At 46.5% G+C, this 25,996-nt stretch overlaps 18 protein-coding genes across 18 annotated transcripts; 9 read left to right on the forward strand and 9 right to left on the reverse strand.

The window, feature by feature from the left end:
• Positions 1-168: 168 nt before the first annotated feature.
• Bathy03g00090 (predicted protein) lies at positions 169-1,416 on the forward strand (the record flags this gene model as incomplete). The annotated part of the gene is made up of 1 exon (XM_007514271.1): positions 169-1,416. The coding sequence occupies one exon, from the start codon at positions 169-171 to the stop codon at positions 1,414-1,416; it is 1,248 nt and encodes a 415-aa protein (XP_007514333.1).
• Positions 1,417-1,485: 69 nt separating this feature from the next.
• Bathy03g00100 (sia-alpha-2,3-Gal-beta-1,4-GlcNAc-R:alpha 2,8-sialyltransferase) lies at positions 1,486-3,456 on the reverse strand (the record flags this gene model as incomplete). The annotated part of the gene is made up of 1 exon (XM_007514033.1): positions 1,486-3,456. The coding sequence occupies one exon, from the start codon at positions 3,454-3,456 to the stop codon at positions 1,486-1,488; it is 1,971 nt and encodes a 656-aa protein (XP_007514095.1).
• A 241-nt stretch (positions 3,457-3,697) lies between these two features.
• On the reverse strand, positions 3,698-4,108 carry Bathy03g00110 (unknown protein; the record flags this gene model as incomplete). The annotated part of the gene is made up of 1 exon (XM_007513844.1): positions 3,698-4,108. The coding sequence occupies one exon, from the start codon at positions 4,106-4,108 to the stop codon at positions 3,698-3,700; it is 411 nt and encodes a 136-aa protein (XP_007513906.1).
• A 77-nt stretch (positions 4,109-4,185) lies between these two features.
• On the forward strand, positions 4,186-5,632 carry Bathy03g00120 (replication factor C subunit 3; the record flags this gene model as incomplete). Its single annotated transcript, XM_007514232.1, has 2 exons — positions 4,186-4,459; positions 4,674-5,632. The coding sequence occupies 2 exons, from the start codon at positions 4,186-4,188 to the stop codon at positions 5,630-5,632; spliced, it is 1,233 nt and encodes a 410-aa protein (XP_007514294.1).
• Positions 5,633-5,835: 203 nt separating this feature from the next.
• On the reverse strand, positions 5,836-7,866 carry Bathy03g00130 (predicted protein; the record flags this gene model as incomplete). Its single annotated transcript, XM_007514223.1, has 1 exon — positions 5,836-7,866. The coding sequence occupies one exon, from the start codon at positions 7,864-7,866 to the stop codon at positions 5,836-5,838; it is 2,031 nt and encodes a 676-aa protein (XP_007514285.1).
• A 122-nt stretch (positions 7,867-7,988) lies between these two features.
• Bathy03g00140 (predicted protein) lies at positions 7,989-9,518 on the forward strand (the record flags this gene model as incomplete). Its single annotated transcript, XM_007513932.1, has 1 exon — positions 7,989-9,518. One exon carries the CDS (start codon positions 7,989-7,991, stop codon positions 9,516-9,518), a length of 1,530 nt encoding a protein of 509 aa, XP_007513994.1.
• A 160-nt stretch (positions 9,519-9,678) lies between these two features.
• Bathy03g00150 (predicted protein) lies at positions 9,679-11,013 on the forward strand (the record flags this gene model as incomplete). Its single annotated transcript, XM_007514244.1, has 1 exon — positions 9,679-11,013. One exon carries the CDS (start codon positions 9,679-9,681, stop codon positions 11,011-11,013), a length of 1,335 nt encoding a protein of 444 aa, XP_007514306.1.
• A 377-nt stretch (positions 11,014-11,390) lies between these two features.
• Bathy03g00160 (threonine dehydratase) lies at positions 11,391-13,074 on the reverse strand (the record flags this gene model as incomplete). The annotated part of the gene is made up of 2 exons (XM_007514008.1): positions 11,391-12,559; positions 12,789-13,074. 2 exons carry the CDS (start codon positions 13,072-13,074, stop codon positions 11,391-11,393), a joined length of 1,455 nt encoding a protein of 484 aa, XP_007514070.1.
• Positions 13,075-13,528: 454 nt separating this feature from the next.
• Positions 13,529-15,013, reverse strand: Bathy03g00170 (predicted protein; the record flags this gene model as incomplete). The annotated part of the gene is made up of 1 exon (XM_007514136.1): positions 13,529-15,013. The coding sequence occupies one exon, from the start codon at positions 15,011-15,013 to the stop codon at positions 13,529-13,531; it is 1,485 nt and encodes a 494-aa protein (XP_007514198.1).
• Positions 15,014-15,482: 469 nt separating this feature from the next.
• Bathy03g00180 (GTP cyclohydrolase I) lies at positions 15,483-17,591 on the forward strand (the record flags this gene model as incomplete). The annotated part of the gene is made up of 1 exon (XM_007514118.1): positions 15,483-17,591. The coding sequence occupies one exon, from the start codon at positions 15,483-15,485 to the stop codon at positions 17,589-17,591; it is 2,109 nt and encodes a 702-aa protein (XP_007514180.1).
• Positions 17,592-17,714: 123 nt separating this feature from the next.
• Bathy03g00190 (60S ribosomal protein L27) lies at positions 17,715-18,423 on the reverse strand (the record flags this gene model as incomplete). Its single annotated transcript, XM_007514287.1, has 2 exons — positions 17,715-18,103; positions 18,312-18,423. 2 exons carry the CDS (start codon positions 18,421-18,423, stop codon positions 17,715-17,717), a joined length of 501 nt encoding a protein of 166 aa, XP_007514349.1.
• A 315-nt stretch (positions 18,424-18,738) lies between these two features.
• Bathy03g00200 (unknown protein) lies at positions 18,739-19,179 on the forward strand (the record flags this gene model as incomplete). Its single annotated transcript, XM_007514069.1, has 1 exon — positions 18,739-19,179. One exon carries the CDS (start codon positions 18,739-18,741, stop codon positions 19,177-19,179), a length of 441 nt encoding a protein of 146 aa, XP_007514131.1.
• A 159-nt stretch (positions 19,180-19,338) lies between these two features.
• Bathy03g00210 (unknown protein) lies at positions 19,339-20,019 on the reverse strand (the record flags this gene model as incomplete). The annotated part of the gene is made up of 1 exon (XM_007514161.1): positions 19,339-20,019. The coding sequence occupies one exon, from the start codon at positions 20,017-20,019 to the stop codon at positions 19,339-19,341; it is 681 nt and encodes a 226-aa protein (XP_007514223.1).
• A 592-nt stretch (positions 20,020-20,611) lies between these two features.
• On the forward strand, positions 20,612-21,067 carry Bathy03g00220 (predicted protein; the record flags this gene model as incomplete). The annotated part of the gene is made up of 1 exon (XM_007514004.1): positions 20,612-21,067. One exon carries the CDS (start codon positions 20,612-20,614, stop codon positions 21,065-21,067), a length of 456 nt encoding a protein of 151 aa, XP_007514066.1.
• Positions 21,068-21,743: 676 nt separating this feature from the next.
• Bathy03g00230 (unknown protein) lies at positions 21,744-22,277 on the forward strand (the record flags this gene model as incomplete). Its single annotated transcript, XM_007514080.1, has 1 exon — positions 21,744-22,277. The coding sequence occupies one exon, from the start codon at positions 21,744-21,746 to the stop codon at positions 22,275-22,277; it is 534 nt and encodes a 177-aa protein (XP_007514142.1).
• Positions 22,278-22,424: 147 nt separating this feature from the next.
• On the reverse strand, positions 22,425-23,516 carry Bathy03g00240 (predicted protein; the record flags this gene model as incomplete). Its single annotated transcript, XM_007514070.1, has 1 exon — positions 22,425-23,516. The coding sequence occupies one exon, from the start codon at positions 23,514-23,516 to the stop codon at positions 22,425-22,427; it is 1,092 nt and encodes a 363-aa protein (XP_007514132.1).
• Positions 23,517-23,590: 74 nt separating this feature from the next.
• On the reverse strand, positions 23,591-24,037 carry Bathy03g00250 (unknown protein; the record flags this gene model as incomplete). The annotated part of the gene is made up of 1 exon (XM_007514274.1): positions 23,591-24,037. One exon carries the CDS (start codon positions 24,035-24,037, stop codon positions 23,591-23,593), a length of 447 nt encoding a protein of 148 aa, XP_007514336.1.
• A 337-nt stretch (positions 24,038-24,374) lies between these two features.
• On the forward strand, positions 24,375-25,760 carry Bathy03g00260 (unknown protein; the record flags this gene model as incomplete). The annotated part of the gene is made up of 1 exon (XM_007513911.1): positions 24,375-25,760. One exon carries the CDS (start codon positions 24,375-24,377, stop codon positions 25,758-25,760), a length of 1,386 nt encoding a protein of 461 aa, XP_007513973.1.
• Positions 25,761-25,996: the final 236 nt, after the last annotated feature.

The following is a 25,996-nucleotide window of genomic DNA, read 5'->3' on the forward strand; positions in this document are numbered from 1 at the left end:
GAAATAACGAATTACCCAGAAAGGAAGAATGCAAGAAACGACAGCACAGATGTGCAAGCAAAAGAAGTGTTCATATATATAAATCATCTCTTTTTGCTTTTCTCGCGTCGCGCTAAAGTGTTGAACGAGGTGAGAAGATCAAGGAAAAAGTCCTTCGCGAGAAAGAAGATGGAAGAAGAAAAACGAGAGCAAAAGAAGGGAGAAGAAAGACGGAAGAAAACCCCTAATGACGATGGAGGCGGCGAAGACGAAGAAGGAGAAGAAGAGGCAGAGAAAGATACCGAGAACAATGATGCTGAGGATGGAAAAGACGAAGAAGAAATAGAAGAAGAAGAAGACAGCTTGTTGCCCGAATCGTTCGGGCAGCGACCGGCGAAGGATAAGCAACCTCGTCAAGTCGTGGAAAAGATTTTCGTAGATTTAGACGAACTCGCGAAGAACAATGATTTCAAACCAGAAAACTGCGAGAATAAGAATTTAATTGTCATCGATTTGAACGGATTACTCATGCAAAGGAGTTTCAGCCCACTCGGTACATCTACTTCCGGTTTTAGAATTGATCAGGACGCAAAAGTAGGTAACTTTTACGTATACAACAGACCTCACATGAAAGATTTTCTGGACTTTTTACACGAGAATTTCACGGTAGGGGTTTGGTCGAGCGCTACGGAATACAATGCGCGAATGCTAGTACGCCATCTTTGGGGTAAGAAAAAAGAAAAGCAGCTCGCGTTTGTATGGGGACAAGAAAAATGCACAAATGTTGGTGTTTTTACAGAGCCAAGGGTCAAGCCCGTCTTTTTGAAGGAGCTCGATAAATTATGGTCGCACAACCCCGAGATGGAAAAGTTTAGAGGTACCCACACGGTGCTTATAGACGACTCGCCATATAAAGCGGTGAATAATCCAATGCACTCCGCTCTCCATCCGGCTGAGTTTAAAATTGTATTTAAGGAAGGCGATCCTTTGGTTAGCGCTCCTTCTGCTCCTCTTCTTCCCGAATCAATTGAATTAAAACAAATGAAAGGAATAAAACGCGCGAGCGGCATCGCTCCAAGTTTAGGTAAAAAACGTCTGAAAAAGTTTATCAAGGAGACGCGCACCTCGAGTACATTTGATCAACTTTCAGGGAATGATTTTTCTCGATTTCAAGTAGAAGAAGACGACGCGCTTGCGCCGGAAGGAGAGTTGCGGTCATACTTAGCCGAATTAGTCGCGAACGAGAAAGGCGCTGCAGCGTTCATAGAACAAAAACAGTATGCGGGGAAGCAAGCCCCGCTCGGTCCAATAGATATAGTGAAAGATATGGTAGCTAAAGCAAAAGAAATTGAAGCTAATATAGCGAATGGAATTGTTTTGACGTCGCAAATGGTTAAAACGAAAGATGCCGCCGAGATATGTTTAGACGACTTATAAAACTACAAAACTTCCTACTTCAAAATCCATTATTTTGTGCTCATTCAACCTTCTTCTTCTTCTTCTTTACTAAACTAAATAATGCTTCGATAAAAATTCACTGGGCACGTCGCTCATCACCGCACACTTGCGTAACTCGCTATAAGCCTCATCTCTCATTGATGCCGGACAATCACCAGCGTCGCCATTGTCAACCGCTTCAACGGGAATGCCTACTTTATCTAATTTAGCTGAATCCTTGACGTATACGTGTAAACCGCCAGGACATTCCGATTCACCGCCGTTGCATTTTAAGAAGCAACTCCACGTTCCCGGAGGCCTGCAAAATCCGGGCAACGCCACCGGCAAAGGATTATTTGCTTTGCACGAGCACGATCCACCGGGTGCCAGGTTTGCTGGCTTAATACCAGTGTGTTCTGGACATCCACTCACGCAAGGTTCAGCTAGCGTTAAAAATCCTTTTTTGGCGAGCTTTTTGATTTGCGCGTACTCCAAATCGTAATCGTGGATGGCCACCTTCCCTTTTCTTGGTTTTTCCGCGTTAAAATAGTGATGCGAAACGCCATATCCAGGTCTGAAGTGAAAACCATACACGTCCACTTTCACGCAGTTGCACAAGGCAAACCAAATGGCAAAGTACCCTCCTGTCGGTAAGGTTGCGACGTTGGAAGAAACAAACTCTGAGAATTGAGGATCAAACGCGACGAGTGGTTGTTTCGGCGCCTCTTTTCGGAACTTGATGTAGAGTTGAACGCCTACTTGAGATTGCATTTGCATGACATCGACTTCGTTATCTTCGTGATACCCGGCATGGATAGTGTTCACAAAGCGTAGGGTCGTTTTCGTCCCGACTATTTTTTTGTACCCTTCCGTCGGAGCCAGATTGAAGCGAATGACTAAATCTGTCGAGTCTATCGTCGGTCCAAATTTGTACTTTTTCAACATCCCCGCGTTTCCTATCACCGAGCATCGCTTATACACGCGTCCACGGAATGGATCTTTGGCTGGAGCAAAACGCACCAAATCTTTGCTCACCGGTAAAGCGAACGCGTGCGTACCTCCGGAAGCTTTTGGGTTTGTCTGGTATCGCAAAACCATGTCATCTATTTCTCTCAATCGCTCTCTATTAACTATGTGATGTCCTTTAAAAATAGCGTGCATGCCACTTGGCATGTGTTTTGGTTTCTCGCATCGTTCGCCTTCCCAAAGTGTCACGCACAAACATTTCGATTGCACGCAAACACCGTGTCGTCCGCACCAGTTATAGCCGGCGCACGAGCCGTCGTCCACGGCAAAATCGTGGTCGTTTGAAGGCATCATGTGCGTTTCATCCGAACCAGTGAACCCGAACGCTTGTAAAACTCCTTTCTGTTCCAAACTTTCTACGTATTTATCAAATTCTGCGACATTGCGGAGTTTCGTGTTGTGAATGCGGTCCAAAGCCGCTTTCCTTTGCGCGGAATCACCGAGCGAAGCTGACCCGTAGTTCGTTCCCGCCGAGTACGCGCCGTCCTTCCTCGCCGCCCCGGCTTTGTTACCTCTCAGGCGAGATAAGAGCGACACGTGATCGTTTTCCACGACTCCACTACTACTACTACTACTACTACCACTACTACCACCACCACCATTTCTACTTCCACCTTTCTTCGAGCGCCGTCCACCGTGAGCTGCTTTCGACGAAAGCTGAGCAGAAGAAGAGACAGAAGAAGAAAGGACCTCGTCGTCGTCCTCTACTTCCTCTCGCGCGGTTGCTTTTTTCTCCCCAAACTCGTCGTATATATCCTCTGTTCCAGCAGACAAGGACGCTGCATTATTATTATCGCTACTACTACTGCTGCTCGTTTCTATGCTGCTACCACCATCCTCGAGGGTATCTCTTTCGTAGTCGTGATTGTTGTTATACTGGTGCGAAGAGAGCGAATAGTTTGAGTGAACCTGATCGAATTTGTAAAACGCGATAACTACTGCGACGAAGATCAAGGCGAGACGGACGAGTTTGTTCTGTTTCCTAGACGCCTTCTTACTCGCAGTTGGCGGCATATTCGCCTTCAACTTCTCCCGAGTTCCCTGTTTCCAGGTTTAGTAGGCAAAGATGATGTGATTGATTTTGAGAAGAATTTTCGGAAAGAAAAAGAAAAAGATGTGGAAGGCAGAGGCACCATCGCACAAAAACGAAACTAGTTTTTACGCCGCCGCCGCCCGCGTGATAATGTCGTTGAAAGATATATCATATAAATAGCGGCAAAGTAAATCATTCCATAACAACGACCACATGATCTAGTTAATCGAAAACCTTGCACTCTGCGGCGTCTTCGTTACCGTCGCAAAACTCATCCATGCCCGAGTCCATCGCAGAGCCAGCTTCTGTACTCGAAGAACTCGTTGCCGAGGCGGATGGGAACTTTTGATAGTACACGGACTTTGCATCAGAGTTGATGGCGCGGACGTCGTCCCATTTTTTAGAATCGGTGCCTTCCTTCGCGGCGGCTTCGCACTGCTTTCGTAAGAAAACGGAGAACGTATCCCAATCGGAAGCCGTTGCCGATGGAATAACGTTATTGCCTCTTTTCTTCATCGCGATGGAGGAAGAATTTTTCATCGTCATCTTCTTCGTCTTGGAAGAGGAAGAAGAACGTGAAGAGATCATCGCCTTGACCGGCACAGGACTCATGCGCATTGCAATCATGTTCATGAATAACGATATTAATTTTACACTAAATTCTATCCTTCCCAAAGGTAGATCAACGCGCTTGGTATAATAAAGAGATTATGCACGGGGGAAATATCTTTGTGTGTGTGTTTCTCTTTTTCCGACTTTTTCGGCTTTTCGCCTTGCGTGCAAACTTTTCTTCTCTCTCTCTTCTTCTTCTTTTATGTTTTTCCATCATCACAAAAAACACCTCCCAAAATCTCATCTCATCTTACATCATGTCCCTTTGGGTTGATAAATATCGTCCAATCGAACTGAATCAGTGCGAGCACGTCAACGCGAGCGTCGCAAATCACTTGAAAGAACTCGTCAAGGATGGAGACTGTCCACACTGTGCGTCCTTTTCTTCCCTTTTGCTAGGAAATTTTCAAACTCTCTTTTTCTTTTGCGTGCTTTTCAAAATTCTCTCTTTCTCTTTCTCTTTCTCTTTCTCTCTAGAGCGCGTTTCTTTTTTAAAAGTCGCACTCTTCTTTACGTCTATCCGCGTTGAAATTGCTCTTTTTTCGCCACACTCACGATTTACTCCTCTTTTCTCTCTTTTTTGCAGTGTTGTTTTACGGTCCGTCGGGTTCTGGGAAGAAATCGCTCGTCCTCGCGCTCTTGAGCACAATCTTTGGCCCAGGCGCTCACAAGACAAAAGTCGAACAGAAAACGTGGAAAATCGACGCGACGTCTACGAGAAAAATTGAAGTCGATTTAATGACGCAAAGCTCAAATTATCACATTGAAATCAATCCATCGGATGCAGGATATAAAGATAGATACGTCGTGCAAGAGGTTATTAAAGAAATGGCGCGCTCTCGACCGATCGATGCGCAAGGAAACGCAGGATACAAAATACTCGTACTCACCGAATGCGATAAACTTTCAAAAGAGGCGCAACACGGCTTGAGAAGAACCATGGAGAAATACTCATCGGCGTGTAGATTAATTTTAATTGCAGACTCAGTAAATAGAGTATTAGAGGCGGTGCGCAGTAGATGTTTACCCGTCCGCGTTGCAGCTCCTCGAGCGGAAGATATTGAAAAGGTTTTATACGACATCGCTGCCAAGGAGAAATTGACGCTCCCTCCACAGCTCTGTTCAAAAGTCGCCGTCTTTGCGAAACGCGATTTGCGTCGGGCTATTCTGGCACTGGAGGCGTGTAGAGTTGCTAATTATCCATTCAAAGAAACGCAGTCCGTGCAAACGACGGATTGGGAGTTGTACATCGCCCAAATTGCGGCTGAAATTTTAGCCGAGCAAAGTCCGAAACGTCTTTTACAAGTCCGAGGTCGTATTTACGAGCTTCTCGTGAATTGTATTCCGCCGACTTTGATTTTCCAGACGCTTTGCTTTTATTTATCGAAGCGATTAGACGATGAGATGAAGCACGAAGTCATTCGTTGGGCCGCTCAATTTGAACATAAACTTCAGCTCGGCTCGAAAGCAATCATTCACATAGAGGCGTTCATCGCGCAATTTATGGCGACGTACAAGAGGAAGCTAATTTCTGCGTTTGCATAAAGTTGTACTTAGATAGGGCAAGATTGAGGGAATGTGCGTGCGCGCAATGCATGCACATGATCATGACAATAATAGCACAAGGTTTCGCACCTCGATACACTTGGTTTCACCAGAGAAGGCGCATAAATCATCTTTTTGAAGTAGAAAAAAAATACAAAAGAGATTACAACTTATTTTTTCTGTTTGGGTCAACTATTACCGTTCTATTCTTTTTCATCGTTAGTTGTTGAGCTAGTCGTCGTGGTCGTCGTCACCGTCGTCGTCGATTCTATTGCTACCGTGTAGATTTGTTGCAAAAAACCAGCTATAGCTCCGAGAACTGCGCCGGAGATTATCAACGTCATCTCGTCTTCCTCGAATATTGGATGTAAAACTCTTTCAAACTCCTTGGGCGTCATGAGTTCCATGCGCTCACGCATGAGCTCCTTCAACGCGAGAGTTTCATCCGTGTACTCATGCAATACTTCCACGTGTTTTGGCAACTCTTTCGAAAGTTCCTCACTTACCGATTGAATAATTTGAACATCCGTTGTGGATTCCCCTAATGAATCTAATCCTCGCTCCAAGCCTTCTTTCGTTACGAAGTCTTTCGTGTACGTTTCGAGCATATCGTCAAATTCTGGACGTTTCCGGCCGGTAAAAATGTTGTTCCAAATCTTCTCGCTCGTCAGCACGTTCTCTGCGAGATGGTCGCTAAACTCACCCGAAACTTCGTGTTGTCTTTGAAGGAACAAACCTTGCAGTTTAAAGCCGCCAAAATACACAGGTTCGATTGGCTCAAATATCAATTTCAACGCTATCCAGTTCGTCAAGTATCCAACGATTGTGCCACCAATTGTCAAGGTCCAGGGATTATCGTAAAACATCCACACGACCATTTGAATGAGACCGAGCAAAAATCCAAAAAAGAATCCGGAATCCGTGAGGAACTTCAATTCAGCGCGACCGCATCGCTGGAACAATTCGCACAAAACGGATCGATCGACGCTCATCTCCGTAACTACCAACTCCTTCAAATCAATGACTCGATCAACGTTCGCTTGTAAGAGAACGACGAACCCGGAGAGGTACTTAGAGACTACAGATTCGTGCAACTCTGAAAGCAAAGGTCCAGGAAGTGTAGGAACAGCATTCTTCGCCATATCCATCGCCCACGGAAATTTGTTCAGCGTGAGCGTACTAGCTATGGCGCGCGCAATTTCCGGAATTCTAGAGAAGAGTAGATTTGAAATATCTTCTGGATTCAAACGTAAGAACGTCTGAGACACGTCTATCAACTTTTCCGTGACCATGGTGACCATGGTAAAAGCCATTCGCGGCGCCTTTGCCGGCACGATGCCTTGCCACCCTATTGCTCCTAGGGGACTCAACACGTCGAATCCATACAAATTCCCTTCCAAAGCTCGCCAGAACGCTGGTCCCCAAAATGCTACGGGATAGAAGATCATTTTCACCGCGAGCCAATTTGTGATGTAACCGACAAACGCGGCGACGACCGGAATAAACATCGCGCCCTTTGGATTTGCTTTAAATTTACCCACCGCTCGCGCGATGGACCTTTTCACGTACCCGTCGATTCCAATACGTTGATTACTACCATTACTATCCTTGCTACTAACACCACTGCTATCAATCTCTTTCTTATGCTGCATAAATGATGTCAACTTCTTCACGTTTCCAAACATAAATCGCATACACGCAACCATGGCGACGCGTTGCGAGAAAAGCAGAATGCCAGACGTAAAACCAGAACTAAAACCGGGTATATTAATTCGTTTACCAAAATATATTCTCGCGCCATACACGACAAATGCTGCGACAACGAGCGAGAGTAAGAACGCACGAACGACTGCTTTCATGATTTGTGCGATTGATGTCGATCTTTTTTTCGTTGTTGTTGTTGCTATCTTTTGCGCGTCGTTCTTCCCCCCGTCCTCTGTCGTCATGGACGTCGTCGCGAAAGCCTTTACATGTTCACCCCTGCGACGATGTCGTGATGCTCTCACGTCATCAAAGTGTGCACCTACGGTGGCAATGGACAAGGCGAAGGCATTCCTTTCTCCTCTTTCTTTCGTCTGTAGTATCTGTTCGTATTCCATGCATCTTTTCCTCGAGGGACGACGAAGGAGAGGCAAAGAAATGAGTGCAGTTTTCCTCCTCTTCTTCTGAGTCCCAACGTCATCAGATGCAGTCCAAGCTGCTCTGGACGCCGAAGCGATACAAACAACGCGCATTTAACGATCGTTTACTGCTATATGCCTGAACATTTTTCTTTTTCTATTATTTGTAAGGCTTCTTCAAAGTTTTAAGAAGGAGATACCATACTTTTTTCCTCTCAATTCTGTCTCAATTCAAAATGCATTCGAGGGGAAATGGATACCATCACCACAACGGCACGTACGACGCCGAAGAAGAAGACGACGCCGACAGCGAGGAAGCGTTTCTTTCAGATTTCGAGGCGCACGTTGATCCAGGACCAGAACCAGAGACGTCTTCCGCGTATGTGGGAATTTCTGTTCCGCTGCACGACAACAACAACAACAACAGTAATGAAAAAGGAAAACAAGAAGAAGGCGACGAAGAAAAAGAAGAGGAAAAAGAAGAAGAAGAAAGCAATCGCATGCACGTAGAGGTAGGCGCACCAGAGCGCAGAGGTGAAGGATTAAACGCGCACATAGTCTTTGGCGTTTCGTATTGGACGACGTTACCGACGTATGCCAGAAAATCTGGTTTAGTTCGACGACGGTTTTCACAGTTCAACAAGCTGTATCAAGCTTTAGTCGAAGAAGTCGCCGGCGTGATCGTGCCAACGTTACCACCAAAGACGACGTTTCCTTTAGATGATCCAAAATCGCCCGCAATTGCTTCGCGCGCGACGTTACTGAGAGTATTTATAGCGAAGATCTCGATGCATCCTCTTCTGTCGCGCTCAAAAGCTTTGTATGATTTTCTCGACTGCTCCAAGAGCAACACGACGTATAACAAGGTGAAGCTCTCGACGACGAAAGATGTTAAAAAGAAAACAACTTCCGCTATTTCATCCATTTTCGGTAGCGTTACGAATGTGATTTCATCCATCAACGATACCATAGCGAGTAAAACGTCTGACGGTGAATTAGGAGGTGGCTCTCATCTATTTGACGTCGAAGGAACGCTTCGGGAACCGGCGCTGCACGCGGAGGTTTGTCAGTACATATCTTCACTTCGAGAAAGAACGGAAAAAATGCTCGCCTCGGCGAAAAAAGTAATCAGACATAAAGAGAAAACGACGGAGTACTTTTCGGATTTGTCCACGGTGTTCAACACCATGCAAGAGCACGAAACGAGAGGAGTAGAAATCATTGAACGCATTTCGGGAGCGGCGAAGGTGAACTGGTCGACGGCGTCTTCATCTTCATCGCGACAAGGCATTTGCTGGAGAAAGGCTGCAAATACATTCTCCCGCATAGCGCAAAGCGACGATACCCCGGAAACTACCGAGCTCAAGCACGATAGAAATAGATTGTTCCTTGAAAAGATTAGCGGGTCTCTGCAACTGATCATGGAGGTTGTCAACGCGCTCGCGGCGAGGAAAAAAATAGTAGACGAATACAATCACACGTTACAGAGCATAGCGAGGAACCAGTACAAGATCTCCTCCCTAGGCTTACCGGACGCTGGACCGAAACGAGAGGAAAAAAGAAGACTCGAATTGAAAGTAGCCGATTATCGAGTCAAGAAGACGACGTTGTTTAAAAAATACGAAACCGCCAAGGCGAATATGGAAAACGAGTTGCTCTGGTTTCACACCGAACTTTCCAAGTCTCTCGGAAGTTCGTTGCGATTGTTTGTCATGACGCAAGGAGCAGAAGCTGGAGAGTTGCACAGAAGTTTACTGCAAATTTAGCTTTATTAAGTTATAGATGTACGATAAGAATACGCATATTTAAGCTCCTCGCGTTTGTCGTGCTTACTCTGCTCGAAACTCTCAGAGAAAAAGTGACGTCGTTTTTTTCGCGCCAATGTGCAATTTTTCCTCACTCTTTTCTTCCGTAGAAAGAAACGAGATGGACTCGACAGATTCGGTAGTGATGATGAACATGCCCAATACCAGCGGAGGAGGATATCGTTCTTCAAAGTCTTCGTCGTTATTCACGACTATTTACAACGCGGTCCACTTGATAGTTTTGCTCATCGCGTTCTCGCTGTCGATTTACGCCGCCAAGACGGTTCGGGACCTTGAAAACGACACTAACGGTGTGACCGGAGTGAGACTCTCGATTGGAAAACCGTCTCCTTTAGCAAGTAACGAGAATTCGTTCTCATTTTTTCGAGGATCTGGAGTGTGGCATCATAAGAGGCGTCTCGAAGGGGGTGCGCGCTCGGATTTCCAAGCCGTTTCTATTGAAGGAGATAAAACGGATTTCGTTTATATTTTCGGAGGCAAGGATGCGAGCGGGACGTATCTCAATACAGTGCTTAGATACGATTCCATCAATGATTCATACGATTCCATGAAAAACATGCCAGAAGCGAGAGCGCGTTACGCCGCAGCTGTCATGAAGAACGACCTGAATCAAAACGAAGTTTGGATCCTTGGCGGAATCTCCGCTGTTACCCCGGGCGTGGATGGCGGATACGACGAGGATACCGACAAGGTCTGTCCGATGGTTTATAACGTCGACACGGACACGTGGAGAACAGAAACAGGAACACGTTGCTTGCCATCAGTCGTCAAAGATGCATGCGCGGCTACTGGATCTAACAACGCTATTTATCTCATGGGTGGTTACGGAGTAGACTATTCGGTATTGAACTCGGTGTATAAGCTCGCTGGACCGTTGTCTTCCGAGTGGGTCAAAACTTCGGATCTTCCGGATCCAAGAGGGGACGTGAGCTGCGCGGCGTTGAAAAACAGTATTTATCTCGCAGGAGGCTGGCACGATACCCTAACCGGTGTGGCGGTACCCTATGTGAGTCAGTCAAAGCTCTATTCGCTCGACGTGTTGACGGACGTTTGGACGTCGACGCACGCTGAAATGAAGAACAGCAGAGGCGATTTTCAACTCGTTGCCAATCCAATCGCGAACTCGTTGCTTGCAATTGGGGGCGAAACGAACACCACCCATAACATTGGGGGCGAAACGAACACCACCCATAACAGGGCTACCCAGCTTGCCACGCATCATGTCGAGGAATACTTTGTTGCTCACGACGCTTGGGAGGATCGCCAATTGATCCCCACCGCGAGATTTCGATTCGGCGCCGCGTTCAAAAATGGCGTTTTCCACGCATTCGGGGGTCACGTGCACGGTGGCAATCATGCAGACGCCTTATCTTCCCACGAGGCATATTATCCGCTCGATCACCCAGACGTCTGGGTGACCGTAACGAGTTCATGAAGTAATGTTACATCTTTCATGATGACGCACTTTTATCCGATTTTTGGCGTGTAGTTAAATCTATAGATAAATCGGGGTCAAGGTTTGCTATCAAGCGCATTCTCGATCAGGGCACTTTTTTAAAACAGGTTTTTTGGCTTCTAGAGTTCTAGACAAAACCTTACGCATCTCTTATTATACTTTCCTCTTCATCGATTCACGTTGTGTTCGATGATAATGTTTCAGTGGTGTTGTAGTTTTATTGATAAAAAAAATTCACACTCTAAGTATTACAACAACAAGAACATTAATAATAATGTAGGCTTTTTAAAGTAAATGGACTTTTCCTCGTCTCTCATCCTCTCTCTCCTTCAATTTTATAATGATCCCTTCTTGTTTTACAACATGCTCGTGCTGATGATTTTGTAGTTCTTGTCCAAGCGCTGAATCAAGTCCTTCCCCATATCCGGACCGGTGCACTCGCACTCGACCGTGACCAACACGGAGTGACTTTCTTCACCAAGGCGCGCGCGGTCGTGGTTTATGTGCTTAATACTCGCTCCTGCCTCCGCGATAACCCCGCATAATCCCGCAATACCTCCCGGACGGTCACTCACGACGGCTTCAAATTTAATGAGTCTCCCGTCGGCGACCAAGCCACGTTCAATGCAGTATCCTAATGTGCTCGTATCAATGTTACCTCCACACAGCGCAACTGCCACGGTTTTACCTTTTAATTGCGGTATCTTATTTGCCAAAATACCCGCTAAGCCTGAAGCACCCGCACCTTCTTGGACGAGTTTCTCCAACTCTACCAATCGTAAAAGCGCCGTCGCGATGTCTCTCTCTGAAACCGTCACCATGATGTCGATCAAATCTTTGCACGTCTCGAAGGATCGCGGTCCGACGGTTGGCACAGCCAAACCGTCCGCCAAAGTAGCTCCAGAAGGAACGAGTGTAGGTTTACCCGCCTTCAACGCCGCGCTCATGGATTGGCATCGATCGGCTTCAACGCCAACGACTAAGCAATCTGGCTTCAACGTTTTAATGGCCAAAGCGCAACCAGCAATCAAACCGGCGCCTCCGACTGGGATGACGATGGCATCCACGTCTTTGACGTCTTCTAAAATTTCCAGAGCCATTGAGCCCGCACCAGAGATGATTTCAAAATCGTCGAAGCCGTTGATGTATTTCAACCCCTCCTTCTTCTCGTACTCTTCTTTGCCGTACTTTGCGGCGTCTGCAATCGTCGCGCCGTGGAGGATAACTCTCGCCTGCAAGTCTCTGCACTTGGTAATTTTCGTCAACGGGGCAATCGAAGGCATAATAACCGTAACTGGAATGCCGAGTTTAGCTCCGTGGTAGGCCAACGCTAACGCATGGTTACCGGCGGATGCGGCGACGACACCTTTCTTCTTCTGAGCGTCCGACAAAGACATCAAAGCGTTTCTCGCGCCTCTTTCTTTGAAACTCCCGGTGCGTTGTTCCCACTCGTGCTTGAAGAAAATTCTGCTTCCGGTGGCCTTGGACATGGCGTGAGACTCGACGCATCTCGTTCGGACCACACCTGTTAATTGATGATGATGATGATAAGAGTCAGTCATAAGTTTCCAACGCACAGAAAAAAGAGATTATTTTTTACACATGTTTTGTTTCTCATCCATCAGTCGAGAAAAAAAAGAAAAAGAAGAAGAGGAGAGATTAGTGCACCCATTTTGAAGAAAAGGAAAATTGATATCCACCAAATCTCTCATCTACGGATACGAAAGAGAAAGGGAGAGAGAGAGGAAACGTACCTGAACTGATTCGGAAGTGCGCGGTGGAGATATCCTCGAAAGATGGAACGTCTTGACCGTTGACAATTTTGCGATCTTCTTTTTTCGGCGGGGTCGGAGGATTCGTCGCAGTTGCCGAAGAAGTTGGTGGTGGAGAATCTTTCGGCTTTTCAACGTTGGCAGAAGACGCGCGCGTGATTTGGTTCCCCGCGCGTCTTCGAGATTGCTTTTGTTGCTTGCGCGTCAACGAACTCGTCGTCGTCGCCGTCGAGTTGAATTGCTTGGTTAAAGATTGCGTCGCGAACATTATGGATGAGATGGTTTCTCTTTTAAAGAAAGTGCGCGCACAAGGCAGAAAAGAATGCCGGATGAATTTTCGGAAAAGGTGCGGTTCTCGCGTGAGCTCTTTCCCAACGGTGACACGTCGGTAGAGAGATTTTGCTTTTTTTTGGGGCGGACCCAAAAAAACAAACAACAGTCTCCCTGGGTGCTCGATTATAAATCACAGTATTAGTTGGACTTTTATTTGATTAAAATATATTCCTCTACAACACGCACTCGCACAAATCACATCGACGCGACGAATCCTTTACTCTTTTCGTTCTTTCTTCCGTCTCGTATTCGATCAATTTTGATTCCTAAAATCATAAAGTTTTATATTATTATTATCAGTGTATTATCTTCACCCGCTTCGTCGCGAGCTTCTCCTTTTTATAATAATAAAATGTTTTTAAAATACACGACAGGGGCGCGTTTCTTTCTTACGCTTGGTGAGCGATTTTATCGAGAAGCTTCCAGTTATCCGAAATGATAGTCGTCGACGGACTCGATCGGTACAAAATACCTTGGGCTTTCGCCCACGCTTTCAAAATCGGTCGCAATTTGTGATAGTTGTATCTCGGCATAGTAGGGAAGAGATGGTGCTCGAGTTGAGTGTCCATGCCGCCCCAGATCCAGGTTTCGAGAGGACCAAAGACAGTTTCAGCGTCTCTGGTAGATCGAAACTGACCGTCGACGTATTCACCCGCATTAGAGGCGTCCATAATCTCTTCAGATTGATGCGTCGCGCTGACCAAAGAGCCGACGATGAAACCGCCCAACGTGACCGAGCCGAGCGCGACTTGCCACGGCATGCACGTCGCCAACCAGACGTAGTTCAAACCCATTAAAATGATTTCCTTCCACCTCTTTTCTTTAAACGCAACCTTGACAGAGTGCGATCTCCAGAGCCAGTACATGATGGACAACAAAGGGTAACCGTAGATGTGTTGCCACTTGCGCATGGGAGAGTCTGGCCTTCCGGAATCTTTCGGATGTCTGAGATAGAAAAACGGTTCCATCATGACGTCCCCATCCATGTCCTCTTCGTTCGTAAACGTGTGATGCATGGAGTGCTTTTGCGTCCACCACTCAACTGAGTGACCGTTCAATAAAGTCGGCATGTATCTCATAGAATCACATAATTTGCCTCTACCGTGGACGTAGTCGTGTCCGAGCCAACCCGCTTGAACCGCGCCGAGCGCCAAGAGCACGGTGGCAATAATCGGATGGGAGTACGCGACAGCAGTTCCGACGCCGTATAAAGCGACAACTTGCGACAGTGCCCAGATTTCCTTGACAGCGTTTCTTTTGAAAAACCCATCAGCCTCGAGCTTCTTTCTAAATTCTCTGAAACCCATGGAGATTTCGTATTGTCGGTCCGTCGGGAGCTTGGAAGTATCCGCCGGCGGGTCGCACTTTGGTAATTTTTTGAGTCTTCGAAGGGCTAAGTCGGCACCGTTTGGACCGTACGAGTGCAAAGCGTAGAAGGCATCCGTGGCATCTCGACCGTCAAAGAAGTGGATCCATCTTTCACCTCCCGGATGCGCTTTCGCCCACCCTCTGGCGTCGTACCACACGTCGTCGATCTTTAAGCGCACTGGTTCGCACTTTTTCGGGTCCGGATTCCTCACATCGCACTCATCCGGTACTTCGTCGACGTCTAAAACAACCGTACCGGAGAACCCATCCTCGTCGGTGGAAGATTTACCGACGATTCTCGATCTCAACGCCGGGGAAGATTTTACCATCATCGATGACGTATGATGATTGTTCGAGCCGATGGCGAGTCGTCTTTGTTGTTGCTGCTGCGCTTTCGTCGTCGTCGTTCGGTTCGATCTGACATTTCTGCGGACGCTCGTTCTCAAAGAAGAAGAAGAGGCGACAATCGTCGTCTTCGATCCAAAAGTCATCGCTTGAGAAGACATGATTGTTTTTATGTTTAGAAAAAGCAACCCCCTCAACACACACTGCTTACTTATCGCTTTTAAAAATGCGTGTCCAGTTTAGAGAAATTTATCTCTCTTTCTCTTTCTGTTATTTTAAGCTGCTGCGCGCTCGGAAGTACAGAGTTCTTTTCTCGTTACGTTCTAAAGAATGAGAAGTTACACTCGGTCCGTCAAAAGATCGTCGTATAAGTTATGACGTCGTTCGTGGTCGTTTCTCCCGGAAGAAAAGAAAGGAGGACTCTCGCAGTCAGTTTCCAGTCAAAAAGCTCTCCCTTTTTCGCAGGGGACCGACCACTCAATGATGAAAGAGATTTTCGCGTTATCCACCGAAAAGTGTCCATTCCATTTAACGACGAGCGTCGTGTCGTCGAGTGTATCCACTCACTAAAAACACACACGCGCTCGCTCGCTCCCTGGAGATAGATAACAAAACGCGATGATGATGATTATGGAGGAATGCAAAGATTCCACGAGAGTCAACCACGCGCCGAGAGCGCCGAGAGCGACTCCGACTCCGACTCCGACGACGACGACGAGGAACGCCGGTGGGCTCTCAAAAAAATGTGCGGTGGACGACGGAGGAAGAGGAAGAAGGGAGAAGTGCCAGGAAGATGATGATGCCTTTCACGCCGAAGAAATAGAGTACGAGGACGACGAAAAAAACTCCTCGGAGAGATCCTCATCACTCATGAGAGACGAAGCGGAGAGAGAAACGGACGCCATCCTCGTCGGTGGCTGCGAGGGAGGAGTTCTCGGAGAGGAAGAGGACGACGTCTCAAAAGAGCGACGGATGAACCTCGTGGAGGAGTGCGTGAGAGATTTACTCGCTGGCCTCGGCGAGGACGTTACGCGCGAAGGACTCTTGGATACTCCGAAACGAGTCGCCAAAGCCATGACATTCGCCATGAAAGGATACGGAAAAACTGCCCGCGATGCGCTCGGTACGGCATTGTTTCAAGAACCCACACTTTCGAGACCGATAACGATGAAACAACAAGACGCGAGCGGAGAGGGTGAAGAGAGCACGCGAAATGTAGAAGCAAAACAAGAACAACAAAAACGAGAAGGCGACGACGCGTCTATAATTTTAGTACGCGACGTGCCAATATTTTCCACTTCTTCGACTTCTATGATGCCTTTTTACGGCGTCGTGCACGTAGGTTACGTTCCGAAAGACGGATACATTCTTGGATTGAGTAAAGTTGCGCGCGTAGCGGAAGTATTTGCTCGAAGAGTGCAAAATCCAGCAGGTTTAGCGCGAGAAATTGCGGAAGCTGTTGGAGAAATTGCATGCGCTTCAGGTGTTGGAGTCGTTTTAGAAACCACGCAATTAGGACCACGGAAAGGTAATGCGAACGCAGCATCTGCTAGAAACGTGAGTCGTCACGGCGTCGGATGTTTGAGCTTGGGCAGATGCAGAGAGAAATTTGATCGTTCTTCGGCGATGAAGAACGATGCGGAGGATTATGAAGATGAAGAGTGTCGCGAGGGAAGATGGACCGAATTTGAAGGGTTGCTCGGCATGGGTCGCGCAAAGATACAAGATACTTCGTCGCCTTTAGAAGGCAGTTCGCGGCGGAGCACGTCTCCGTCGGAGCGGGGAAGCTCGAAAGCTCCACCCAAAAAAGCTCTCGAAGCATCGATCCGACTTCTCAAAGCGATTGGATTAAAGTCAGCAAACGGAACTTCAACTAGCTCTAGTAGTGAAAATCTTCTCGTGGGTTGCGGAGACGATGATGACGATGACGATAACGATGACGAGGATGACGATGATGATGATGACGACGACATTACAATGCGAGACAATAACTCTGCTTTGGCGGATGATATTTCGCTGTCATCGTACACTTCGTTTGAGGGCAGAGCGCGAACACCGCCTTCGCCATCTACTTTATCATCACCTATCTTGTCAAGCGATGCAGCAGGAGACGACCACAAGAACGGCAAGAATATTCACAACAAAATGCCATCATCTGTTGTGAGATGCAGAAGCGTTGAAGCTCCTTTTTCGCTCGCGCGTTGCGCGTTCAACTATGCTTCCATGATGAATGAATCGGTTTGTGGAAGAGAGGTTTCCTTAGAGCAAACAGTGCAACAAAACGTACCAGAATCGTCATCTATGTCGACTTTCAGGCGGTGTTTCAGTTCCACATCGACATCTGACGTCTCCGAACTTACGATTGAGCGAGATTTATTATTGACGACAACGTGCGAACATCACCTGTTACCTTTTCATGGCGTCGTTCATGTGGCGTATTGGCACTCCCCAGGTCACGCACTCGATAGAAAATTAGTTCAAGCGATAGTATCTAGACAAGGAAGCCGTCTGCAAGTGCAAGAGCGGCTCACTTCGGATTTAGCGGATGATTTTGAGAAAGTTATTGGTAGTCACTCCAATGTGACTGCGGCTGGCGTGATGATTTGTATCTCCGCAGCTCACATGTGCATGGCTTCGAGAGGCGTGGAAAAAACAGGAAGCTCGACGTGCACGGTAGCTACGCGAGGTAAGTTCGCTTCCTCTTCCAAAGCCCGCTCGAGAGTCTGGCAAAGTTTGTAACGAGTTGTAAACAAATAGAATAATAATAACAAAAAGCTGTTTTTCCTTCGAGCGCGCATATTAAAGTAAAGCAATTATATTACTACTAGATTTTGTTATATTACCAAATATGCTAAGATTAAATTAGAACGCCAATCGCGTGAAGAACCAGCGGTTTTTGCCAGTCTTGAACTTCTCCTCGAACAACTTTTTAGACTCCTTTTGCGCCGCAACTTTCTTGGTCGCGTCGTCCAAGACATCCGGCGTCACAACCCCCTTCAAGTCAACATCTAAGGAGTACCGCGTCGGCATGAGGTGGTTCAAGTTGATGTACTTGATGAAAGTCTTGCATCTAGATCGTTTGTCTTGCTTCTTTTGGTCCATCTTTCTCGTGATCTTTCTCGGTACGGTTCTCAAACCGCACACCAAAGCGTGTCCGTACGGACGAGCGTTCGTACCTTCGTCGTTGCATTTGACAATCACCGCCTTCTTGCCCGCATATCGGCCATTGGTGACTACAACAACTTTACCGCCTGCGCGTGTGAAAAAAGAAGAAGAGAAAATACACCTGGTTAGTTTACTTTCAAACGTAAAAGAAGACTTCCCCGTGGAAAGAAGAATGGAAAAACGCAATGTTCAGAGAGAGGGAGGGAGAGAGCAAGCCGCAAATCGAGGAGGAAATGTGGACAGCTTTGGTCGGAAGTATCGCACACGCGCGAACGATGAATCGTCAACAAACACGCGCAATCTTGTCAAAAACGCATTCGAGCCTGTACTTTGACCACGCGCTCGAGCGTCTGATGTTTCCATCGTCAACACAGAGCGCGATTCCAAAGCGGAAAAGACCCGTCATCCCCTCGGAGGGCTTCCTCTGAAAACAAATCCGGAATCGGCGCGCGTCACGCGCATCGCGAAGGGAACCATCGGTCGCACACCGTGGAAGAATACTTCTAATCGTTCGTACCTTTCAAAAATTTAACCATTATGTACGTATAAGGTGTGTGTGTGTGTGTGTGCGCGATGTAAAAGACAACTGCGGTTGCTCTGTGCGTTTTTTTATGAGGAAACGAGGCCCCAACAAGCTCTTTTTTCAGTACGTTCCTTCACCACAACACCTCCCCCCTCCGATAATATTAATAAAAAGTATCATACAAGAAGAAGCGCAGAAATGTCTTACCGGTTGAGCAACATTTCGCGGCAGATGGCTCGATTCATGCGAACACATTCGTCATCATCATCATCCGCGCGCGGTAGCAGTAATAGTAGTAGTATGAATAGTAGTATGAATAGCAGCTCGTCGTCGTCGTCGTCGTCGCGCCAAAAACAAATTTTCTGTAACAACAACAGCAGCAACTGCAACGGCTTTGGCATCGTTTCGCGTCCAACAAACACCAACATCGGCATCGGCAGTTTGCGATCGTTTGCGGACATCGCCGCCGCACAAAAGAACACTCAACTGAATGCTCGAGTGGTTGCATTCGCTCTGGAAGCATTGAAACTTGAAGCAGCGACAACGACAGCGAGAACGAATTTAAACTTGGTAGATTTAGACGAGATAATTCTCTCGACTGATTCTATCGGCTTGTTCGAAGAGATTGAGGATACATAGCATGACCTAATACATGAATACATATCTAGGTACTGGTACCACTGGTACTAATAATACAACTGCATTTTGGACATCGTATAAATAAAACTTTCGTACGCTATAATACAACTGTCTTTCTCGTCTTCCTCGTCGCAAAAGAGTCGTCCTCGAAGCCAGTTTTCACACTTTCGTGGGCAAGAGCAGTGCTAAACCTCTCCCAGGGCCTGGTGACGGAGGCGGTGGTAAAGTCATGCCTTCGACGAAAAGCATGAATTTCTTCATGCCAGACACGTTCCATCTAGGAGCTCCTCCTCCTCCTTCTTGATCGGCTATGTGACTATCCATGCCTTCTGCGTTCGCCGTATTATTTTCGTTGGACGATGTCACAGAGAAACCGATTTTCTTCAGGTGTTCATTCATAACATTCAGAGCTTTGGCGTAATTCTTAGACTCGACATTTTCTCGGTAAAGGCTCGTTTCGCCGGTTGTCGTTACGCGGATGATGACACAGCCGTAGCACCGTACAATTACTTCACCTGTCGCAGCATCTTTCTTTGCCGGGAATTGGTTGCACAAAGATGATTTCAACCTGGCTCTCCCACCATCGCGATAACCTCCGCCACTACCACCTCTGCTGTTGAACCCTCTGTCAAAGAACCCTCGTCCTCTTCCTCCTCTGTTGTTATTATAATTATTATAATTGTTGTTGTTATTGTTATAAAAAGTAGTTGGCGAATTATTGCGAGATTCTTTTCGTATGGTTTTCGTCTTCGGCTCTAGTCTCTCTAACACGCTCTTCTTCGTCGTTGTCGTCGTCTTGCTCTTCTTTTCCTCTCCGTCGTCCATCATTTTAGACACCATCGTGAGTTGTATCGCTGCTGCTGCTGCTGATGATGATGAGGTTTTCTTCCTTTTAAAGTTCGTTGTGACGAGATTTGAAACCTCAGAGCAGAGGGAGAAAGAAAGAAGAGAAAAAAACAGCAGAGGAGCGAAAACGTCACACAAAAATCTTATTCACACACACATTCACATATATGTCTTCAGCTATTTTACGCTCCTCTTTTGCGGCATCTGTACGCACCACTTTCTCCAAATCGCAAAGAACTACCATCAATACTAAACGCTCAGTCATGACGAAAGCTGTACGTCGTCGTCGTCGTCGATTTCTTTTTTTCTCGATATGTGAGCCGACCGACAAAACGATCGGTTGCGCTTTTTTTCTTTCTCTTCTTTCTCTAGTTTTCGTTTTCGTGTGAACGCGCGCGAGAATCAACTAACCTCGCAAAAACTCTCATGCTACACACACACACGCACACTCACGCGTGATATCTTTACATTTATCACACAGGTTACCATCACGGAAGGCGTCGGTACGTTGTTGTTTGATGTTGTTGAAAAATTCCGTTCTTTCCTTTTTTTGTTCTTCTTCCCTGTTTTCCCGGGAGTCTCTGTCATGAGATATTTTTCGTTTCGTTCTCTCTCTCTCTCTCTCTGCTTCTGCTTCTTCGTATTCTTCGTCTTTCTATTATTTCTAGCATTGAAACTCTTCTCAACTCACCGAAATGTAAACTATTCATTCATTCATTCATTCACAGAATTCGACACGGTCGCTCGCGAATGGCGCATGAAATGGTCCCCGGACGACGACAAGGCATCTTTAGCCGCCGCCCAAAAAGTGTTGGAAAAGCAACTCGCGACGGTGAAGGCAGTCAAAGGCGTCAAGAGCGTCCAAAGAGTCGTTTGCGGTGGATGCATGGACTTTAAAGTCATCGTTGCTTTGGACGGCGACTCTTTCGGTGAGTGGGAAGCCGCTGGCTTCGCGCCGGAGGCTGACTTTCTCAAGGAAGTTGAATCCATCAAGGGCATTCAACAAGTGGAGACGCAAACCTTTACGCTCATGCCAATGTAAAGTTAAAAATCTCTTCTTTTCGTAAGAAAGAGTTCTACACTTCTCCTTCTGTAATCCGTCAAGGTAGAGGAAGAGTCTTTTTGTAATGAACATCAATCACGGCACACACAAAATGAACGAACGAAACCTTCTGGTATTCGTATTTTTTGACGCGAATAAATTTTCCCCTCTTTTTCTCTAGAGCTCCTCTTCATATTAACTTTCTTTGTCTCACAGTTCTCAGTGGTAACACCCTTTCGTATTTTCGGTGATCTTCTCTTCTTCACTAAATTTTCTGACGGACGCGACGAGAAAAAGAATCACGCAAGCATGGATACTCCTGTCAATACCCAGCTTGGCGCGTCCACTGGCATCTCCACGATTGATGCGATTCCGAACGTCGAGGTACGTCGCTTCTGTTTTCTTTATTAATATACCGTGTTTTTCTGACATTTTGATTTCGCGCGTCGTTTTTCGAAGTCACCACGTCCTCGTTTCTGGAAATCCTCGCATTTTCATAGTACGTGAACACTCACTCACTCACTCTCATCATCATCATATATAATACCAACAACAGGCATTCGGGATGCTCTTTCTCGGCTTTCTCTTTTGCTTCTTTGGTTTGAAATACCACATGTATTTCCAATACTGCTTAACCTTCGTGGCGGGTGCTTTCTTTTCCGTCCGCTTGCTCGGCATGGCGTCAGATGCTATTCCAGGTGACTTGGTCAATGCGGATAACGAATTATATATTGGCGCAGCTTTTGGCGCGGTCATGTGCTTGGGAATTTTCTTCTATAACTTTTGGTTCTACAGAATTCTCGCCGCGTGCGCCGGATTCGGTATTGGCGGTGGTGCGACCATCGCCATCGGGCTCTTCGCCCCGATAGCTGTCGACTACGTCTTGTACGTTGGCGCCGCTGGTGCGGTTTTGGGTATCTTCTTCATGACATCATACATGAAGACGCTCGTTGGTTTGATGTACATCCTCTGTGGCGGGTTTATGGTTGCCTCGGCGTCGTCATTCTTCATTGAAGAAGCGTCCTTGTCGAAGTCGTCGCCGTTGTGGATTACAAACTCACTCAGCATCAACCTCAGAGATCCGGCGACTTTGGCCGCTATCTCGTGCGGCTTGGTGTGCGCTGGCTTCGGTTATTACTACAGCACGAAAAAGAATAAAGATGGCGCGGATGAAGATGAAGAAAACTCTCCTTTATTGAGAAAGAAATAAATAATAAAGCAGAGGTTTCTTTTCGGCTTTTTCTATATTGAGAACACAACATGAAGGACGAGAGGAGAAATGAAACTTTTACATAATGCACTCACTATTTATTGATCGTTTTAATGTGTAATTTACTACTAAATATTTTCTTATTCATTACTCTCTTCGCACGGCGTGTAACACGGCGGCAAAGTCCTCGTCATCGTGCCCGTCTCGTCTCGCTCGCTTATACATCTCGTTTGCGGCTGCGGCAACTGGTAACTCGCGACCGAGTTCGTCCGCCAATTGGACGGCCAAACGCATGTCTTTTTGCTGATGCTTCAAAGGAAATGCTGGCGCAAACTTTGTATTCCTATCGCTCGCAATCATCCCCGGACCTTTCATGCCAAACATCGGAACATTAATCGCTCCGAGCGCTAACACGTCTAACAAGTCTTGTTTCGATAAGCTTGCGTCTTCACACAACGCGATTGACTCTGCGAACGACGCCATGATTGAACCCATGCACGAGTTAACGATTAATTTCATATTCGCTCCGGCACCAACTTCTTCGCCTAAAAAGAAGCTCGCTTTGCCCATTTTATTTAGTTGATTCGCGTCGTCGGCGTTGATTTCTTTAAACAGACTCTCGCTCCCGGCGCATAAGAAAATCAACTGCCCGTTCTCCGCCGGCGCTTTCGATCCGCTCACTGGTCCTTCTAAATACCGACCACCTTTGCTGGTGATCATTTCCGATACTTTTTGGGCCGTGTGTCTGTCCACCGTAGAACAGTCGACGTATCCTTTCCCGTCAGAGACACCATCTTTGGCCAAGGTGGCAACTTCTAAAGTCGCCTCCGGGGTGCTCACCATGACGTACGTCACGTCCGCTTTCTCGCACACCTCTTGCGCAGTCTTCGCTAGAGTCGCTCCCGCTTTGACCAACGGGTCGCATGCCGAAGCCGTTCTGTTCCAGACGATTAAATTATGATTGCCGTTATTGATTAAATTCAAAGCCATCGGGACGGCCATAATTCCAGCCCCGAGGAATCCTATCGTTGTTTGTTTTGACGTCATTTTATCTGATGACGATGATGCGCGAGGAGTGATGATGATTGAAGACTTCAATGTGGTCTTCTCGATACTATTGTTCTTGTTGTTCGAGAGAGACGAAGAGTTGTTGTTGTTGTTGTTGTTCACACGACGACGACGACGACGACTACTAATAATATTAGGAGGAAGCGAAAACGAAGACGCAGCGTGGGTCATATTTCTAAGGAATTTTTACACGTGTCGGCCGGAAGAATTCTCATCTCACAACTTCAATAAAATACTACTCCTTTTTACTTTTTCTCGTCGTCGTCCACTGTTTCGTACGTCTGTTTCATGCGTTTGAGCTCAAATTCCGCCTCTCTCTTCAGCGCTAATATCTTGCACACTTCCGAGACCGTCGCTCTCAACTGGTCCTCCACTAACTCTAACTTCGCCGCCATCGCCGCTCGTATTTCAAAACTCGCCGCCAGCTCTTTTTGTAACTCCTCTTTAGACAAGTCGTCGAATTGACCCGGGGAAATCGTTTCTATCGGAGGGATTTTATCACCACCACTGCTCCCATCAGTACCGCTCGCGTTGCTGTTACTGTTACAGGACATCCTCTTTCCTCTTTCTTTTCCCTCGTCATCAAAATTCGTTGAACGTTCTACAAAGTATCCTTCCTCCCGGTGGAAGAAAAAGCGAGAAAAAGCGCTCTTATTTTGGAACGTCAACATCGTCTTCTTCTTCTTCTTCATCGTCGTCGTCCTTCCGCTTGGAACAAACGCCGCTCTGATGATGGAAGAACAAGACGACGACGACGATAAAGACGACGACGAGGTTGTCGGTATCGACGCGGTCGTTTGCGATGGGAAAATTCGCGTTGAAGTCATCATCATCATCGTCATCGTTCCTTATTTCGATATTATAATAAGGCCACATTGCAACACGAAAAAGCAAATTGAGAAGAAAATTGAGTGAAAAACCACTCACTTTTGCAGCTCACGTTCCTCACTTGTAATACAAGTATACTCTTTCAACTACTTTTGGAACTTTCACACACACACACACACACACACACACGCTCGAATAGTAATGGGATCTCTTTCTCTCCCCTGCTTCGATTCCGTCACCAGAGTCTCCAGAGGAGAGAAAGAAATCGGCGCGGTGGAGTTGGAGACCGATAAATTCGATTTCGAACAAGGCAACAACAACAACAAAGAAAACATCTTGATGAACAAACCGACAAAGAACGATTGGGTGTGCATCGCAAACAGCGAGTGTCAGGCAACTAATAGAAGAGGAGGTTTGTATTGCCGAATGTGCGGAACCGCGTATAAAGAATCGTACGTGAAGTTGAAACAGATGCAGAAAATTCAACGGGAAGAGGAAAAGAAGAGGAAGAAAGAGGAAAGAGAAGCGCAAGCGAGAAGCAGTTCGATGTTAAACAGAGATTTTACCAATTCAAAGAAGAAAGAAGAGAAAAGCGAAAACGATGACGATGACGACGTCGACTTGGAAAGTTCGCTGATGTTTCTAACAATGAGTAACGCCTCGATTACGTCTAAACGCAGCGGTGGCGACTTTGCGGACGGCGGAGCAGGCGAGAGCGGGCAAAAAAAAGGGGACGAGACGAGGAAAAGGCTCGCTGAAGCTTTAACTTGGGAGGAAGTCAAAGAAGAACAGCTGAAGAAGAGCTTTCCGTTGATGTCATTCGCATTTTTTGCCGCTTTCGTGTATATTTTGGTACCTATTTGCGTGTGCTTTTTTGGGGTGGTTTTTGCGGGCGCCATTTCGTATTTAGAAGATTGGAGTTTAGAACACTCGTTCTTCTTCATCGTAGGCGAAATCGTAAAGTCACCGATAAATTTAAACAACAACATGGATTATCCCATTCACCCGAGTGGGGTTTGCTTATCCGTAATGCTTTCGATTTGGTCGTATTTAATAATTCTGACCACCGTGGCGTTACTGAGCGACTTGGAAATCATCAAATTTTGGGCGTTTAAAATGGAAGCTGTTTTAGTTGACGTGTTTCGAGTGACTCTTTTATCGGACTCTGATGCGAGAGCGAGAGCAATTGGTTCGCGTTCTGTTTTTTTCAGCTTCAAAGTTGGAGAAATCTTGGGTTTGGCGTCTTTCATGCTCATCTTCGCGCCTTTTATGATTACGGTAGTGGGCTCCTTGACCACGCTTCTTTTGTACGAAACCGAGGGCATAACGTACCGAAAAGCGTTGACGCTATCGTTGCGTGGTTTATCTCTCGGGAGAAGTTACGATGAGACTATTTTAAAGCTCAATAATCCGGCGAGTTTGGTATACATACTTTATTTATGCTGCACGGAGATGGCTATAGGAACCATCTTCGTTGGCTTTCTCTTCCAATCGCACTTCAAAAAAAACTGGTTTCCCGCAAAGTGGGCGAGAGCAAGAAGAAAACGCAATAGCAGCGGCGGCAAGGCAGAAAGAGCCCCTGCGTAAGAAGAAGGGAGAAAAGAAGTACGTTATTAATTTAGTTTTAGTAATAATATGTGTGCGATTAGTCTTTCGCAATAATCACGCGTTTCTGCACTTTTTTCGTTGCAAAACCAAATTATCTATTTTAAAATCCTCTGGTGCTCTGCTGTTGAAAATATCTCAACCTCGGTTTACAGGTTTACGGGATTTGTCCACGTCTCAAAAATAAAAAAAAATTCTCTTCGCAGATGCATGCAAAA

The sequence above is a fragment of the Bathycoccus prasinos genome (genome assembly GCF_002220235.1).
Source record: "Bathycoccus prasinos genomic : Chromosome_3".
Classification (NCBI taxonomy): domain Eukaryota; kingdom Viridiplantae; phylum Chlorophyta; class Mamiellophyceae; order Mamiellales; family Bathycoccaceae; genus Bathycoccus; species Bathycoccus prasinos.